Below are 16222 nucleotides of genomic sequence, written 5' to 3'. Positions count from 1 at the left end.
AGTATGGGAAGTGGCAATCTGGGCTGGCTGACGGACAGGCAACAGCAAGGGCACTGGTGGAGTGTCAATGGTGAAAAGACATACATACATACAAAGGAACATACATGAAATTAGGAGCAGAAGTAGGTCATTTGATAAGATCATGGCTGATTGTGGCCACATCTCTGCTTTCCTGTCTGCCCTTCATAACACTTGCCTCCTTTGACTGTCAAAAATCCATCCAACTTTATCCTGAATATATTCAATGACCCTGCCTGAACTGCTCTCTGAAGAAGTGAATTCCACGGATTAACAACCCTCAGAGAAAAAAATTCACCTCACCCCCATCTTAAATGGGAGATCCCTTATATTTTTGGCAGTTTGAGTATCTGAAGCCATGATAGGTGCTATATAAACATGGATTCTTCTTGAATAAAACCTGGGGCGGAAACCAACTAGAAGTTAAAAAAGGGCCATTATTGGAAATTGCATGACCCATGAACCATTTCAGCCTCCTGAATTCCCCAGCATCATAGATGCCAGTCTTTAACCAATTTGATTCACTCCACGGGATATCAAGAAATGGCTGCAGGTGCTGGATACTGCAAAGGCTATGGGCCCTGACAACATTCCAGCAATAGTACTGAATACCTGAACTCCAGAACTTGCCGTGCCCCCAGCCAAACTTTTCCAGTACGGCTACAACACTGGCATCTACCTGGCAATGTGGAAAATTGCCCACGTATGTCCTATACACAAAACACAGGACGAGGAACCCGGCCAATTACCATCTCATCAGTCAAGTGACGGAAGGTGTCGTCGGTAGTGCTATCAAGCGGCACTTGCTTCGCATTAACCTGCTCAGTGATGCTCAGTTTGGGTTCCGCCAGGGCCACTCGGCTCCAGACCTCATTACAGCCTTGGTTCAAACATGGACGAAAGAACTGAACACAAGAGGTGAGTTGAGAGTGACTGCCCTTGACATCAAGGCAGCATTTGACCGAGTATGGCATCAAGGAGCCCTAACAAAACTGAAGACAATGGGAATTGGGGCGGAAAGCTCTCGGCTGTTTGGTGTCATACCCAGCATGAAAGAAGATGGTTATTGGAGGATCATTTCATCTCAGCTCCATAACAAGACTGCAGGATTTCCTCAGGGTAGTGCTCCAGGCCCAACCATCTTCAGCTGCTTCATCAATGACCTTTCTTCCATCATAAGGTCAGAAATGGTGATGTTCACTGATGATTGCACAGTGTTCAGTACCATTCGCGTCTCCTCAGATACTGAAGCAGCCCGTGTCCATATGCAGCAAGACCTGGACAACATCCAGGCTTGGACTGATGTTTGGTGCCAATGTTACTTGCCACTTAAGTGCCAGGCAATGACCATCTCCAACAACATAGAATTCAGCCATCTCCCTTTGGTGTTCAATGACATTGACATCACTGAATCTCCCACTATTGACATCCTGGGGTTACCATTGACAAAAAACTGGATCAGCCACATAACTACTGCGGCTACAAGAGCAGATCAGAGGCAGGGAGTTCTGCGGCGATTAACTGACCTTTTTCCCCAATGCCTGCCCACCAACTACAAGGCAGAAGTCAGGAGTGTGATGCAATACTTTCCACTTGCCTGGATGGGAGCAGCTCCAACAACACTCAAGAAGCTCGACACCATCCAGGACAAAGCAATCCACTTGACTGACCTTCAACATTCACTCCCTTTACCACCGACGCACAGTGTCAGCAGTGAGTACCATCTACAAGATGCACTGCAGCAACTCACCAAGGCTCCTTTGACAGTTTCCAAACCTGCAACCGAGAAAGACAAGGGCAGCAGATGCATGGGAACACCACCACCTGCAAATTCCTCTCCAAGATACACACCATCCTGACTTGGAGCTATATCACCGTTCCTTCACTGTCACTGGGTCAAAATCCTGGAACTCCCTTCCGAACAGCACTGTGGGTGTACCTACACCCCAAGGACTGTAGCATTTCAAGAAGGAAGCTCACCACTACCTTCTCAAGGGCACATAGGGATGGGCAATAAATGCTGGCCTCGCCGATGATGCCCACATCCCATAAACAAATTTTAAAAAAAGTAGAAATTTCCTTCTAACATCCACTGTTATTGGGTGCTGGAAGTTGCCAAGTTGGAACCAGCTCCTCCGTGTTCCTTGACAGTGACCGCTACCCAACCTGAACCCACCCAACTCGATGACATGTCGGGATCGGGTTGGGTTGCTCTTCCGAGTCCGGCATTCGGGCTCGGGCTGGGTCGGACACAGTAACAGCCAGGACGCCAAGGCGGGAAACGTGCATTTGGACTCCACACTGGTCTGCAGTGAGCGATTTCATCCAAGGTAGAGCACAACCTCTTTAATATAAACAACTTTATTCCGGTGGTCGGGTCGGGTGTGGGAAAAAATTCGAAGGACAAAATTTGGGCTCGGGTCAGATGTAGTTCTGTTTGGCTTGAGTCGGGTTTCATTTGCAGACACAAGCAGGCCTTTAGCGACCGCAGGCTTTCTGACAGGCCTGAAAATGCACCAAGTATTTCATTGTGCTGAACCAACAGCCTTTGTCTGTACTCTGCCCCATCAAAGTCCTCATCTGAGTCCTCTGCAACAGAACTCGTATGTGACCTCGCTCTGCAGCGCATTGGTACTTGTGCTATCCTTTCCCTTGTGGCTGGTGTCTCACCACATGCACATCTCACCTCTGATCAATATCTGAGTTAGTGGCTGCGAATGTGATATTGAGTGACAATATTTCATTGTCATCAGTTTCCTGCTGCACTTGGACTTGACACGCCCATAACATTGTCTGGCCAGGTGACCGTTCTTGGGTAGCTGAAAGGGGAAAGGCAGAAGGGTAGGAGATTGAGAAGGAAAGCAAGTGGTGCATATTGACACTATCTGTGACTTGTAAATCAGAAGAGATTGTGGGATGAGGGGGAAGTGGGATGTCAGAAGGTGGATTAAGTAGGAACATCTGCTATTATTTCAGCCCCATCTCTGGCCATGATATTAGTTACGGCTACTCCAATAATTGCAAGCACTGTCTCCTCGGTCAAGGTGAAGACATATAGCCGAGCCTACACCCGCCGGTTAGCTGCTGCAGTCTAGTTATACCCCACCTTGTCATGCAAGAGAGAGGGAAGTGTTTCAGTGAGTGTGGTGCAATGTACCTGTCATTGATGAATAGGTGGCAGTGTGTGCAAGCTGTCAGGTGTGAATGTGAGGCTTGAAACTGTGTGTGAGGGTGAGGTGAAGTTTATGAAAGGTAGGAGTCTTTGATCAAGAATTTTGTTAAGTGAGTGAAGGGTGGTGGTGAATGGAGGAGTGTGTGAGGCTTGTTTTGAACGCTGGACTTTGTAGCATGACTGTTTTAAAAACTGGTTTTAATGTTGTTTAAAATGGAATTAGAGAAATCAGGTGATCTTACATCAACTCCACTTAAAGACAAGGATCTTGGTTACCAGGACAACAAAGAACCCAGATCAAAGACCTTTTTTTTAACAAGCAGAGGCATCTTAACATACAAAGATAGATTTGTTAAAGGGATACTGGCAAGTTCCTTTAACACCCCAAGCTAAAGAAATATCAGCTTTTGTCACACCAGACGATCTTTACCAGCGCTGAGTGATATCATTCGGGCTAAAAAAAATGCTTTGGCAACCTTTGAGAGACTAATGAGTCAAGTGGTAGTCAGTGTTCCTAACTATAGTTAATTCTGATGATGTGCTGGTATACAGTCTATTCTTGGAAGGAACACTTAAAACAGCTAGAAACTCGGTTTAAAAAAATTACAGGAAGCTCATTTTAGTGGTAAATCTGGCGAGAAGTGAATTCACAAAAGTGAGAGGGACCTACCTCGGGCATATAGTAGGACAAGGACAAGTGTTGCCAAGAAAGGTGAAAGTACAAGCCTTGGTGGAGTTCATTCACCCTAAGTCTAAGCAAGAAACCAAGAGGTTTTTGGGGATGTGTGGTTTCTACTACTAATAAGTTCCTTGACTTATTCCCCTTATGCCACACCTACATGCTTCTGAAATGCGGAATACTTTTAAAGAAGGATGAAGCTGAAAAACGGTTGTACTGAATTGCATTTCTAACTTCTAACAGTCACTGCTAATCCACTGCGGGGATTGGTGTTCTAACTAGTGTTCTTCTCTCCAGACATGGCCAGTGAGGAAGAATGCCCTGCACCATCTTGCTCCCATGCCCACAGTGACAGTTCTATTCCGGAGGAGGTTGGAAGCCTGCCTGCACAGAATGTGGAATCAGCATCAGTAGTCCTTAGGATGTCCACCAGTCCTGACCACAGTGTTTTCACAGATGATTGCTATTCCCAGGACTTTGAATCTGTGGCAACACTCAATAAACAAGTAAGAGATATTTCATATGTTTTCAAAAAACAGTTACCTGATAGTCTAATGGGTCCAGAAACTGCTCAATGTAGTATTAAGGCCATAAAGCATAGAAGTTCCCTGGCTTCGATCCTAGTAAGTCCTAAGTTAGCTGATCATAACATCAACAGGGGCACTGCAATTAGCCTCAGTACCTCTGGGCTACAGAAGGGGGGGGAGGGGGCGAGGAATTCTGCCTGGATTTCTGCTCCTGATGGCTATCTCGGTATTCCTGCTGAGGTGTGTGTGTGTGTGTGTTTGTATCATTGACTTGAGGCCTACTATCTGGGGAATGGCTATGTGGGTGAGGCCTCAGTGGGCTCCAAGTGTTCATGGAGTTCTATGACTGGGTGCTTTCAAGAGATGGGGAAGGAGAACGTAAAAGATAGTATCTTGCCAGCTTTTGATCGGATGCATCCTTTGACCCTGAAGGGGACGAAAGAGGAAATGGCAGAGACTCAAGTGTGGGTGTGTGCCAGCGGACTGGAGAATGGTCTGTATAGAACCCGTTTTAATGAAGGAAACAGTGCTAATCTGGGTAACTACAGGCTAGTAGGGAAATCTTAGAGTCTTCAAATAGCAATTAAATTGCTGCAAATCTGATTAGAACACTTAATTCCACTTATGTAACATTGCCCGTCTCCGCCCCTGCCTCAGTTGTTCTGCTGCTGACGCCCTCATCCATGCCTTTGTTTCCTCCAGAATTTACTATATAATGGGATATTCTAATAGAACTTCTTGTTCTATTCCAGAAAGCCAGTTGACGAAGGATAGAACTGGAGCCAGTCTTTGCACATGTTTTGCTTTATTTACAGAGTTACACAATACACAAGAACTCAGGAAATTAGCACAGGAGTAGACCATCTGGTCCATTGAGCCTGCTCCACCATTCAATATGATCATGGCTGATCTTAGGCTTCAGCACCACTTTCCCACCCGCTCGCTATATCCTTTGATTCCCTGAGAGACCAAAAAACTGTCTATCCTGGCCTTAAATATATTTAACCATGGAACATCCACAACCCTCTGGAGTAGAGAATTCCAAAGATTCACAACCCTTCGAGTGAAGTAATTTCTCCTCATCTCAGTCCTAAATGATCAGCCCCTTATCCTGAGACCATGCCCCCGTGTTATAGATTCCCTGACCAGGGGAAACAATCTCTGTGTCTACGCTGTCAAGCCCCTTCAGGATCTGGTATGTTTCAATGAGACCACCTCTCATTTTTCTCAACTCCAGAGAATATAGGCCCAATTTACTCAGCCCCTCATCATAGGACAGCCCCTCATCCCAGGGACCAATTTAGTAAATCTTCTCTGCACTGCCTCCAGTGCAAGTATATCCTTTGTTAAATGTGGAGACCAAAACTGCACACAGTACTCCAGATGCGGTCTCAACAAAGCCCTGTACAGTTGTAGCAAGACTTCTTTATTCCTGTACTCCAATCCCCTTGCAATAAAGGCCAACATGCCATTTGCCTTCCTAATTGCTTGCTGTACCTACATGCTGACTTTCTGCATTCCTTGTACAAGCACACCCAAGTCCCTCTGAACATCAACATTTACCAGTTTCAGACCTTTTAAAATATATTCTGCTTTTCTATTATGACCAAAGTGAACAACTTCACACCTCCCTACATTATACTCCATCTGTCATCTTGTTGCCCATTCAGTTAACCTGTCTATATCTCTTTGCAGCCTCTGTGTCCTCCCCACAGCTTACCTTTCCACCTACCTTTGTATCAACAAACTTAGATATGTTACTCTCTGTCTCTTCATCTAAGTCATTAATATAAACTGTAAATAGCTGAAACCCAGCACTGGTCCTTGTGACACTCCACTACATACTGCCTGCCAACTTGAAAATTCCCTGTTTTTGCCCACTCATTGCTTCCTCTCCGTTACCAATCCTCCGTCCATGCTAATATATTATCCCAACTCCATGAGCCCTTATCTTGTCTATTAACTTTCTCTGCGGCACCTTATCAAATGCCTTTTGGAAATCCAGGTTTACTACATCTACTGGTTCCCCTTTATCTACCCTACTAGTTACATTCTCAAAAAGCTAATTAATTTGTCAAACAGGTTTCCCTTTAGTAAAACCCTGTTGACTTATTCTAATTGTAAAGTGCTTTTCTAAGTGCACTGTTAAGACATCCTTAATAATAGATTCCGGCATTTTCCCAACGACTGATGTTAGGCTAACTAGTCTGTAGTTCACTGTTTTCTCTCTCCCTCCTTTCTTGAAAAGCGGTGTAACAATTCCCAACTTCCAATCTGATGGGACCATTCCTGAATCAAAGGAATTTTGGAAAATCATAGCTAATGCATCCATTATCTCTGCAGCTATTTCTTTTAGAGTCCTAAGCCATAGGCTGTCAGGTCCCAGGGACTTGTCAGATTTTAGTCCCTTAAGTTTCTCCAATACTTTTTCTCTGCTGATATTAATTTCCTTAATTACAAGCATAAACCTCCTAACCCGACAACTACGGTTGCAGAAATAAAAACAGAAAGTGCTGGAAATACTTAGCAGGTCAGGCAGCATCTGTGGAGAGAGAAGCAGAATTAATGTTTCTGATGATAAGTCACAGACCTGAAACGTTAACTCTGCTTCTCTCTCCACTGATGCTGCCTGACCTGCTGAGTATTTCCAGCACTTTGTTTTTAGTTCAGATTTCAAGCATCTGCAGTATTTTGCTTTTATTTAACTACAGTTACAGTGTGTATCGATTTATGGGTACTAAAGTGAGTGCCCACCACCTGCATACAATTAAACACAATTAATATACAATTAACACTCCTGACCAGCCTCCCATATTCTACTCTCTGTAAACTTGAGGTCATCCAAAACTCCACTGCTCTACTAACTTCAACAAATGCCCGTCACCCATAACCCCTGTGCTCCCTGACCTACATTGGCTCCTGGTGAAACAACGCCTCAATTTAAAAATTCTCATCTTGTTTCCAAATCCCTCCAAGGCCTGGCAGTTGCCTATCTCTGTAATTTCCAGCCGTAAACCTTGCGAGATATCTGCGCTCCTCTAATCCCGGCCTCTCGAGCATTCCCGTTTTCAATCACTCCAATATTGGTGGCAGAACCTTCGGTTGCAAAGGCCTTAAGCTCTGGAACACCCTCCCTAAACCTCTCTACCTCACATTCCTCCTTTAAGACACTCCTTAAAGCCTGTCTCTTTGACCAAACTTTTTGTCATCTGCCCTAATATCTCTCGATGTGGCTCAGTAACATGTCTTGTTTTACATTGCCTCTGTAAAACACCTTGGGACGTTTTATTACTTTAAAGGTACTATATAAATACAAGTTGTTGTTCAAGCTAAAACAGTAGCAGTTAGAGCCGATTTCAAAAGGGATAATTGTGCTCAACAAACCTCCATTTTTTGAAGAGCTGACTGAGATAGTAGATGTGGAAATATGGTGGATGTGGTTTACATGGATTTAGAAAATCTTTAACAAGGCATGACATGAGATTACTGGAGATTAAGGGGTATGGAATTAGGGGGAGGATAACAAACTGGATAAAAAATTGGTTAGAAGGAAGGGAATGGAGAGTAGGAATTGAGTGCAGTTTTCCAGAGTGATTGGAAGTGGGTAGCTGTGTCCCACAGGGTTTTGTTCTGGGGCCACTTCTGTTCACTCTGTCATTGATTTGGGTACAGACTAGAGGGAGTGGTGTTGTAATGTGCAGATCGTATCAAAGTAGTAGGAATAGCTAATTCTTTGGAAGACCAAAGGAAGCTGCAAAGGGAGATTGAGATGATGATGGAATGGGTTAAAAAGTGGCAGGTAGAATTGAATGTCACTTTGGTGTTTGGTTTGCAAAAAATAACAGCAATAATTATACTCTGAGTGGGAGTAGGTTCAGTGTTATGAAGAGCAAGGATCTGCAGGAACAGGTTCACAGGACATTAAACACAATACCTTTGGTTGATAGGGCTGTTAAAATAAAAGGCAGGCTAATAGAATTCTATGTTTTAGGAACATAGGAACAGGAGTCAGCCATTCAGCCTCTTGACCCTGTTACACCATTCAATTAGATCAACTCCATTTTACCCACCTTTGATCTGTATCCTTTAGTATCATTGCTCAAGAAAAATCTATCACTCAGTCTTGAAATTTTCATTTGATCCCCCAGCATTCATTGTCTTTTGGAGAGAGAGTTGCAGATTTCTGCAGCATTTGTGTGAAGAAGCATTTCCAAATAGGCCTCAATGGTGTAGCTCTAATTTTAAAATTGTACTTCCTTGTTCTGAATTTCCCCCAAAAGCACCAATTCTCAAGTGTTTCTTTGTATTTGTATTTCCCCATACCAGATAGTATCCGAATGAATCTGCATTCTATCCTCTCTAAAGCCTCACTACACTTCCTGTAATGTGCAGCCCAATACTACAGACATTACTCTAACTGAGGTCCTCAGGTTTAAATAGTCTCATCATTACCTCTTGGCTTTTATAGCCTATACCTCGAGATTGGCTTTGGAGTGGGGACAAATTCACTAGATTCACTAGAATGATGCCAGTGTTTAAAGGGTTAAATTATGAGGACAGATTGCATAAACTTTAAGTTTTGTGGTAGTGAAAGTCTGGATTAGATTCGATAGGTGGATAAAGAAAATTGGGATGAAATATGGGAACAGAGTGGGTAAATAAAAGAAAAGACAGACTTGCATTTATATAACACTTTTCACAACCTCAGGATATCCCAAGGATCTTTCCAGCCAATGAAGTACTTTTGAAACATGGTCACTGTTATAATGTAGGAAACATGGAAGCCAATTTGTGCACAGCAAGCTCCCACAAACAGCAATGTGATAATGACCAGATAGTCTGTGATGAGGACTGTTTGTTTGTGTGAAGGGTAAATGCTGATACTCACTAGTGGTCCGAATGGCCTGTTTCCATGTTATAACTTCTTTGTATGCCAATCCCTCAGGTCTCTGCATGCTACCTTTTACAGGAGCTGGCTAGTTTCTAGTTCTTTACCTCTGTCAAAGGCCACAGTGAGGTCAAGAAATGTATATGCGCCTGTATACTCAGAAATAACTTAGATTTCTATAAAATCTTTCACGTCTTCAGGACATCCGAAAACATTTGATGGCCAGTGAATTAATTTTAAAGTGCAAACAATACAATCAATTTGTACACAGTCTCTGCTGCCCATATTCAAAGCCAATCCCTCAACTTTACCACGAGGAAGCTTGTGTGGAGTAGAAGCAATGGCTGTTGGGCTGAAGTCCTATGTGTGCTGTAAATACTGTATAATACTATGTGGTCTCACTTAGCCTCTCTAAGGTGGTGACGTAGTGGTATTGTCACTGAACTAGTAATCCAGAGGCTCTGGCTAATGTCCTGGGGACACAGGTTCAAATCCGACCATGGCAGCTGGTGGAATTTAAATTCAATTAATAAAAATCTGGAATTGAAAGCTAGTCTCAGTAATGGTGCCATGAAACTATCATCGATTGTCGTAAAAACCCATCTGGTTCATTAATGTCCTTTCGGGAAGGAAATCTGCAGTCTTTACCCAGTTTGGCCTATGTGTGTCTCCAGACCCACAGCAATGTGGTTAACTCTTAACTGCCCTCTGAAATGGCAATTAGGCATGGGCAACAAATGCTGGCCATGCCAGAGACACCCACATTCCATGAAAGAATTAAAAAAACCTCCCATCACGTCAATCAAAGATACGACCATTTCTGATCACCTCCCTTTCCATTCACATTCTGGTTCCCATCCCAATCTCACATCCTTTTGTGTCTTTCCAAGTCACATACAACAGCATTTCAAATATGCTGGCATCACCCCCTTCCTCAAAAAACCCACACTTGATCCATCTGTCCTTACAAACTACCAGCCCATCTCCAACTTCCCTTTCCTGTCCAAAGTTCTTGAACGTGTTGTTGCTTCCCAAATCCTTGCCCAAATTTCCCACAGCTCCATGTTTAAACTTCTCCAGTGAGGTATCCATTCCTGTCACAGCATCGAAACATTTGTCAATAAGTCACAAATGGCATTCTTTATGATTGTGACTGTCATTAATTATCACTTCTCATCCTACTCGACCTGTCTGCTGCCTTTGACACAGTTGACCACACCATCCTCCTCCAATGCTTCTCTGTCATCCAGCCTGAGACTGCCCTCACCTGGTTTCATTCCTAGCATTCCAGTAGTGGCCAGCGAATCACCTGCAATGATTTCTCTTCCTGCTCCCACATCTTGGTTTTCCCTACCTATTTCTCATCTACATGCTGTCCTTTGGGAACATAAACCAATGCACAGTAAGATTCCATTTGTACAGTGGCAACAACCAGCTTTTACCACCACCTCTTTCATCTCCTTCACTGCTTCCGATTTCTAACACTGCTTCTCTGACATCCAATACTGACATAGCCACTGATTCCATCCACCTTCCGAGGCACTCTTGAGCTGAACTCGTGTGCATTTCCACCCCCTGCTGTCCCTTCATTCTCCCCGTCATTCATGGCCATACTTCCCAAAATTTAGGCCCCACATTCTGGAATTGCCTCAAAACCCCATTGTTCTTCTCCGTAAGCATTCTCCTTAAAACAGCTTCTTTCACAAAGCTTTTAGCCACTAGCTCCTAATTTCTGTTCCTTTTGACTTGCTGTGGGTCTGACCAGATCAGTGCACAACACAGTCAGAGTTTACAGCAGGACTGCGGGTCCGCTCGGTCAGTGTGTACAGCGGGACTGCGGGTCTGATTACAGTTACTGAAGAGGTTATGATGAGTGAATCTAGGAGTTATACAGATGTGGATTTACATTTATCTCTATCAGTTAATGTTAGTGTGCAGAGACTGGATGCATGTTAACTGGAGATTTGACTAAGCATAACTATCTCTGTTTTTAAACACATGGACCTAGGACATAATTGAGTTTCAAAGTGGATTCCTTCCCTTACTGCATTTGATTTTGAGTGCTATTGCTACATGAGTGTGGTTGTAAGTAAAACTGTTATCATCTTAACCTGAGTGGATTCTTTACAGAAACAACATCAGACCAGAGTGATATTGAAAGCAGAATCCGTGCTCTGAAGGATGAGCTTAGGAAACGCAAGTCAATTGTGGATAAGTTTAGTTTAGAGATACAGCACTGAAACAGGCCCTTCAGCCCACCAAGTCTGTGCCGACCATCAACCACCCATTTATACTAATCCTACACTAATTCCATATTCCTACCACATCCCCACCTGTCCCTATATTTCCCTACCACCTACCTATACTAGGGGCAATTTATAATGGCCAATTAACCTCTCAACCTGCAAGTCTTTGGCATGTGGGAGGAAACCGGAGCACCCAGAGGAAACCCACGCAGACACAGGGAGAACTTGCAAACTCCACACAGGCAGATAAGCTGAAAAAAGAACAGAAGAAACGTCAGAAGGAGAGATTGAAAGCCCAGGAGGCTAGCCTCCTTAAACAACTGGAGGTGAGACTATTGTGGAAGGGCCTGACACCCCACACTGTCTAGCCAGTTTTCAGCTGGCGATAGAACATCAGTCACTGCAGAAGCTGCAATTCAGCCAGTTGCACATACTTCATATTCTCAAAATCAACTCAGCATCTACAAAGTAGATGCTTTTACAATTTTTAATTAGAAAATCATTGAGGGCTATAAAGTGTTTTGGGATGTCCGGCGGGCAAGAAAGATGTTATTCAAAAATAGGTTTTCTCTTTTGGTCTGTCTCTGCTCCACCGTTAGTGGCAGAGTCTTCCACATTATGTCCAAAGCTCGTTCAAAACCATTTCCCAAATCCATCTGCATTGCCACATCACTTCCTACTTTCAGGAGGTTCCTGAAGATCTATGTTTTTCAATGGCACCTTGGGTAGCCTCTCCTTAGGCTGTCACCCTCCTGCTCAATGCCCACTTCTTCTTTGTTAAAGCAGTTCGGGGCATTTTGCTATATTAAATGCTGGATAATTAGAGGTTGTTGTAGTGTTGGGATTTTGTGTGTTAAGTGTTTGGTAGGGAGGGGGGACCCTTAACTAACAGATTGGTTTTGACACCATATGACCATCCAGGTATTTTGTCACCCCCATTAATCTTTTTAGTTACTTACTTGGGTGATTAGTTTTACTTGCTGCTAAAATTCACTTTTTTTATTCAGAAATGGTTTTGCAGTTTGTCTGGTGCAGTTAGCAAACTATGATTGACTTGTGGTTCTTTAAATCAGAATGTTTGACCTCACATGTCTCTCTGTGTCTCTGTCTTCACCAGTCCTATGATGAATTTATTAAGAAGACCCAGGCTGAACTAAGTAAAGACCTTGATGTGGCCTGCTCAACCAAACCGCAGATCAAAAACCTGTACTCCACTGGTACTGAGAAACCCAAGATTAAACCACTCTCTCTACAGAGGTACTGTCAGTGTTGGGTGCTAATTGGAAAATCTTCTGAAGCATTGTCTCTTCTATTGCACTTTTATATGATAAATATGATAGTAATGGTGGGTCTTCTACCCGAGTGGAATTCCTGTTGTCGAAATAAGTTAGTGGTTGAAGGGTCCCCAGTTATCTTGCAGTTTTATGTTGGGGAAGCTGTGCATTTACCTAGACTTTATAGCACACAAACCAACCATTCGACTCAACAGGTCTATGTAGGTATTTATGCTCCACCTGAGCCTCCTCCCACCTTACACCATCTGACCCTAATAGTGCTTCCTCTTCCTTTTTCTTTCAGGTACTTATCTAGATTACCCTTAAATATACCTATATTATTCACCTTAAGCACTCCATGTAGTAGCCAGTTCCATAATTCTCACCACTCTCCATTCCACACTCTGGGTAAAGAATTTTCTTCTGAACTCCCTGTGGATTTATTCATGACTGCCTTATATTAATGGCCCCTAGTTCTGGTCTCCCCTCCAAGTGGAAGCATCTTCTCTATGTTTACCCTATTTGAACCCCTTCATATTTTAAAGACCTCCATCAGGACACACCTCAGCCTTCTCTTTTTTAGATTAAAGACCCCCAGTCGGTTCAACCTTTCCTAATAGTTATAACTAATGTTCCTCTCAACAGTTTAAAACCTTTCCAAAAACAAGCCTGTATATCTGATGCAAAACCGATCAGGTCATTCTGTATGACAGAAAAGAAGAGCATTGTTCAATAATTTTATTTTAAAGCAAACCTATGCAATTGCTCCAAAATGTTAATGTTCATACATTACCTGGGCAGGTCAATTGGGTGAGTTTTGGGATGTGCCATGAGGCAGTCCTGGGAGTGTAGTATTTCCACAAAATCCGTGTATTGTTGGGATTGTAAACTGCCATTTGTATACTCGCATCTCCTGCCCCCAGGTCGTTATGTTCCATGCACTGAAATGGACAATGACTCTTTTCTCCATTCATATTTAACACCCTTTCATACTTGAAATTTGAATTTATTTGCTGCTTCCGTTTACCCTATCTCCATCACACACTATTGTCTAAAGAGCTGGTTGTTCCAGCCTGGAGGCCCGGTTACATATATGAGTACTGCTCTGTAGCAACCTTCAGTGTCAAAAGAATCCATTCCACCATGTTACCACTTCCTCCTTTCACCATGGTCTAGCCAATGATGAGGGAAGGAGTAAGTGTCAATCAAGACAAAAACTCAACTTCAGGTTGACCCAATGCTTCCACACAGTGTGCACCAGGCCCAATACCTCCTTCAATTAGTTTGTGCTAAGTGCTGCAATTATATTCTCCTCTTTCGGGTGTTGATAGCAGACAGTCATTTAACCGAAGCTTTGTATGCTACTGGTTTAAGAAGATGGAACGATGCAACTGTTTGGCATCTTAATTTAATACGCATCAAAAGTGACTAAGTGCATGGAGCGAAATGTGTGTGGAAAATAAAAGTTGGAATTCCTTTATAACTGAAACATGGTAGATTTCTCCAGCATTTTGTATTTGGCAGCACAGAAATGTGATTGTAATATTAGATCAGGATGGTACCTTTCTTACTGCTGGTGTTTCAGGTTCATTTTTATTCAATGATAAAGTTGCTGTTTCAAGTTGGTGACCTTTTATCAGAATCTGATGCAAGGTCATTGACCTGAAACATTAACTCCATTTCTCTCTCTCCACAGCTGCTGCCTGACCTGCTGAGCGTTTCTAGCATTTTCTGTTTTTCGTTCAGATTTCCAGCATCTGCAGTATTTTGCTTTTGTCATTTTATTCAACTCATTATGGCCCAGAGTGGGAATTGTTTTACATTCCCTGGAAGACATTTTTGATAGCTGATTGCCTTTTTACTGATATAACTCCTCCAGGCAGCAGTGCAGAAATCTGTGTTCTTGCAGTTTAAAATGTGACTATTACCCAGAGACATCAGCTGTGTTACCAGCAGGGCAGGTTATAAGGTGAAAAGCAAGTCAGAAAAGCTTGCTGGGAAATAGTGGCACAACAGTTTCAGGGTTCTGACTAGGAGGCCAGTGTTGGTTTACCAGTTGTGTCTATCACAGACACTCCGGAAGGTTAGGCAAAGATTGGGAAATGCTGTTTAGTATGGGGACTGCCTGTTTATGCACTACAGTCTATGAAGGGGTTGACTGGATTTATCCATCACTGAAAATAGCTAAGTTGATTATACTGCACGGACTATATGATTTACGCTGCCGAGCTCTAAGTTAGAATTTGTTTTCTGTTTTCAGGACTGAATCTGCAAAGAGCTGGAAATCCCTTATTGAGGGCGAAAGATCCAAAGCATCGTTGGGCTCCGTTGCCAAACACGGTATGTACCTGTTACCACACACCAATAGATTTGGACCCCAGGGGTTGTGCTTTTAAACAGCTAAGTTAGTGTAGGATTGAAAAGCTCTAGAAAATGTTTACTATCATTTTAATATTTTGACTTGATGTATTGAGCAGCAAGCAGTCGGCCTTCATATTGAAAGCCAGTGTAAATCAGCAGCTGATATATTTATGTTTTTGGTAATTCTGCAATCGGTTGCTGCACTGATCTCCAGCTCACCTACTCTCCCTTGTATCTAGATCTTTCGCATTCAGTTCTGAACTTGTATGTGCCATCACCAGACTGGCTTTTTAAAAAAAAAATTCCAAATATTGTTTCAGTAAGGCTTTTTTGTTCCTTTACTGAGAATGCAATAGCTTTCAAAACTACATCCTCAAGTGGTGTCATTGCAAGTTTACATGGATAAAATAATTTCACGTCCCACTTCAGAGACCTGAATCCCATAATCCAGGCTGACACTTTAGTGCAGTACTGAGTGAGAGCTTCACTGTTGGTGGTGCTGTCTTTTGTTGAAGATGTTAAACCGAGGCCCCGTCTGCCTTCTCAGGTGGATGTAAAAGAAAAGTGTAGCGAGTTCTTCCCAAGTGTCCTGGCCAATTTTTATCCCTCAGTGAACACCTAAAACAGATTATCTCGTCATTGATCTTATTGCTAGTTGTGGGACCTTGCTGTGCTGCCGTGATTCCAACGTTACAACCGTGACTGCATTTCAAAAAATATTTGATTTATTGTCAGGTGCTTTGGTGGTGGTCCTGAGGACATGAAGTGTATTGTACACACACAATTTCATTCTTTATAGAAAGTGATTGAGTAACACCAATTACTTGTGTTTGTTACAGACCAAAGATTATCAAGTCCAGAAGGGCAGAAATCTAATTGCCTCAGTGAACTGCAAGCATCAGACCGAAGCAAATCCACAATCTTCGATAGTCGAGATTGGTCCAACAATTTGTTTCTCTCGACTTTGCGACAAAAAATTTCTCAAAGATGCAACTTTCCAGGAATCTGATGCAACTGAGGTTTACTTCATAGGAGATGCTATTGTCAGATTCAAGTG

The 16222-nt window shown here is 43.0% G+C and overlaps 1 protein-coding gene across 1 annotated transcript; it reads left to right on the top strand.

Annotated features, from left to right (window-relative positions):
* Positions 1–3836: 3836 nt before the first annotated feature.
* On the top strand, positions 3837–16174 carry LOC137373261 (centrosome-associated protein 350-like). Its single transcript, XM_068038111.1, has 5 exons — positions 3837–3902; positions 4167–4375; positions 12648–12787; positions 15065–15144; positions 16005–16174. Exons 2-5 carry the CDS (start codon positions 4169–4171, stop codon positions 16172–16174), a joined length of 597 nt encoding a protein of 198 aa, XP_067894212.1. The 5' UTR covers positions 3837–3902; positions 4167–4168.
* Positions 16175–16222: the final 48 nt, after the last annotated feature.

Source organism: Heterodontus francisci, chromosome 8 (genome assembly GCF_036365525.1).
Source record: "Heterodontus francisci isolate sHetFra1 chromosome 8, sHetFra1.hap1, whole genome shotgun sequence".
Taxonomy (NCBI): Eukaryota; Metazoa; Chordata; class Chondrichthyes; order Heterodontiformes; family Heterodontidae; genus Heterodontus; species Heterodontus francisci.
The sequence above is the reverse complement of the archived record's forward strand: the minus strand, read 5'-3'. Positions and strand labels throughout refer to the sequence as shown.

Excerpts from the sequence above, each read along its gene's own strand:
- LOC137373261 (XM_068038111.1), top strand. The coding sequence starts at position 4,169 with ATGGCCAGTGAGGAAGAATGCCCTGCACCATCTTGCTCCCATGCCCAC. Across the intron at positions 4,376-12,647 it reads TGGCAACACTCAATAAACAA|TCCTATGATGAATTTATTAA; the intron begins GTAAGAGATATT and ends TGTCTTCACCAG. Across the intron at positions 15,145-16,004 it reads GGGCTCCGTTGCCAAACACG|ACCAAAGATTATCAAGTCCA; the intron begins GTATGTACCTGT and ends TGTTTGTTACAG.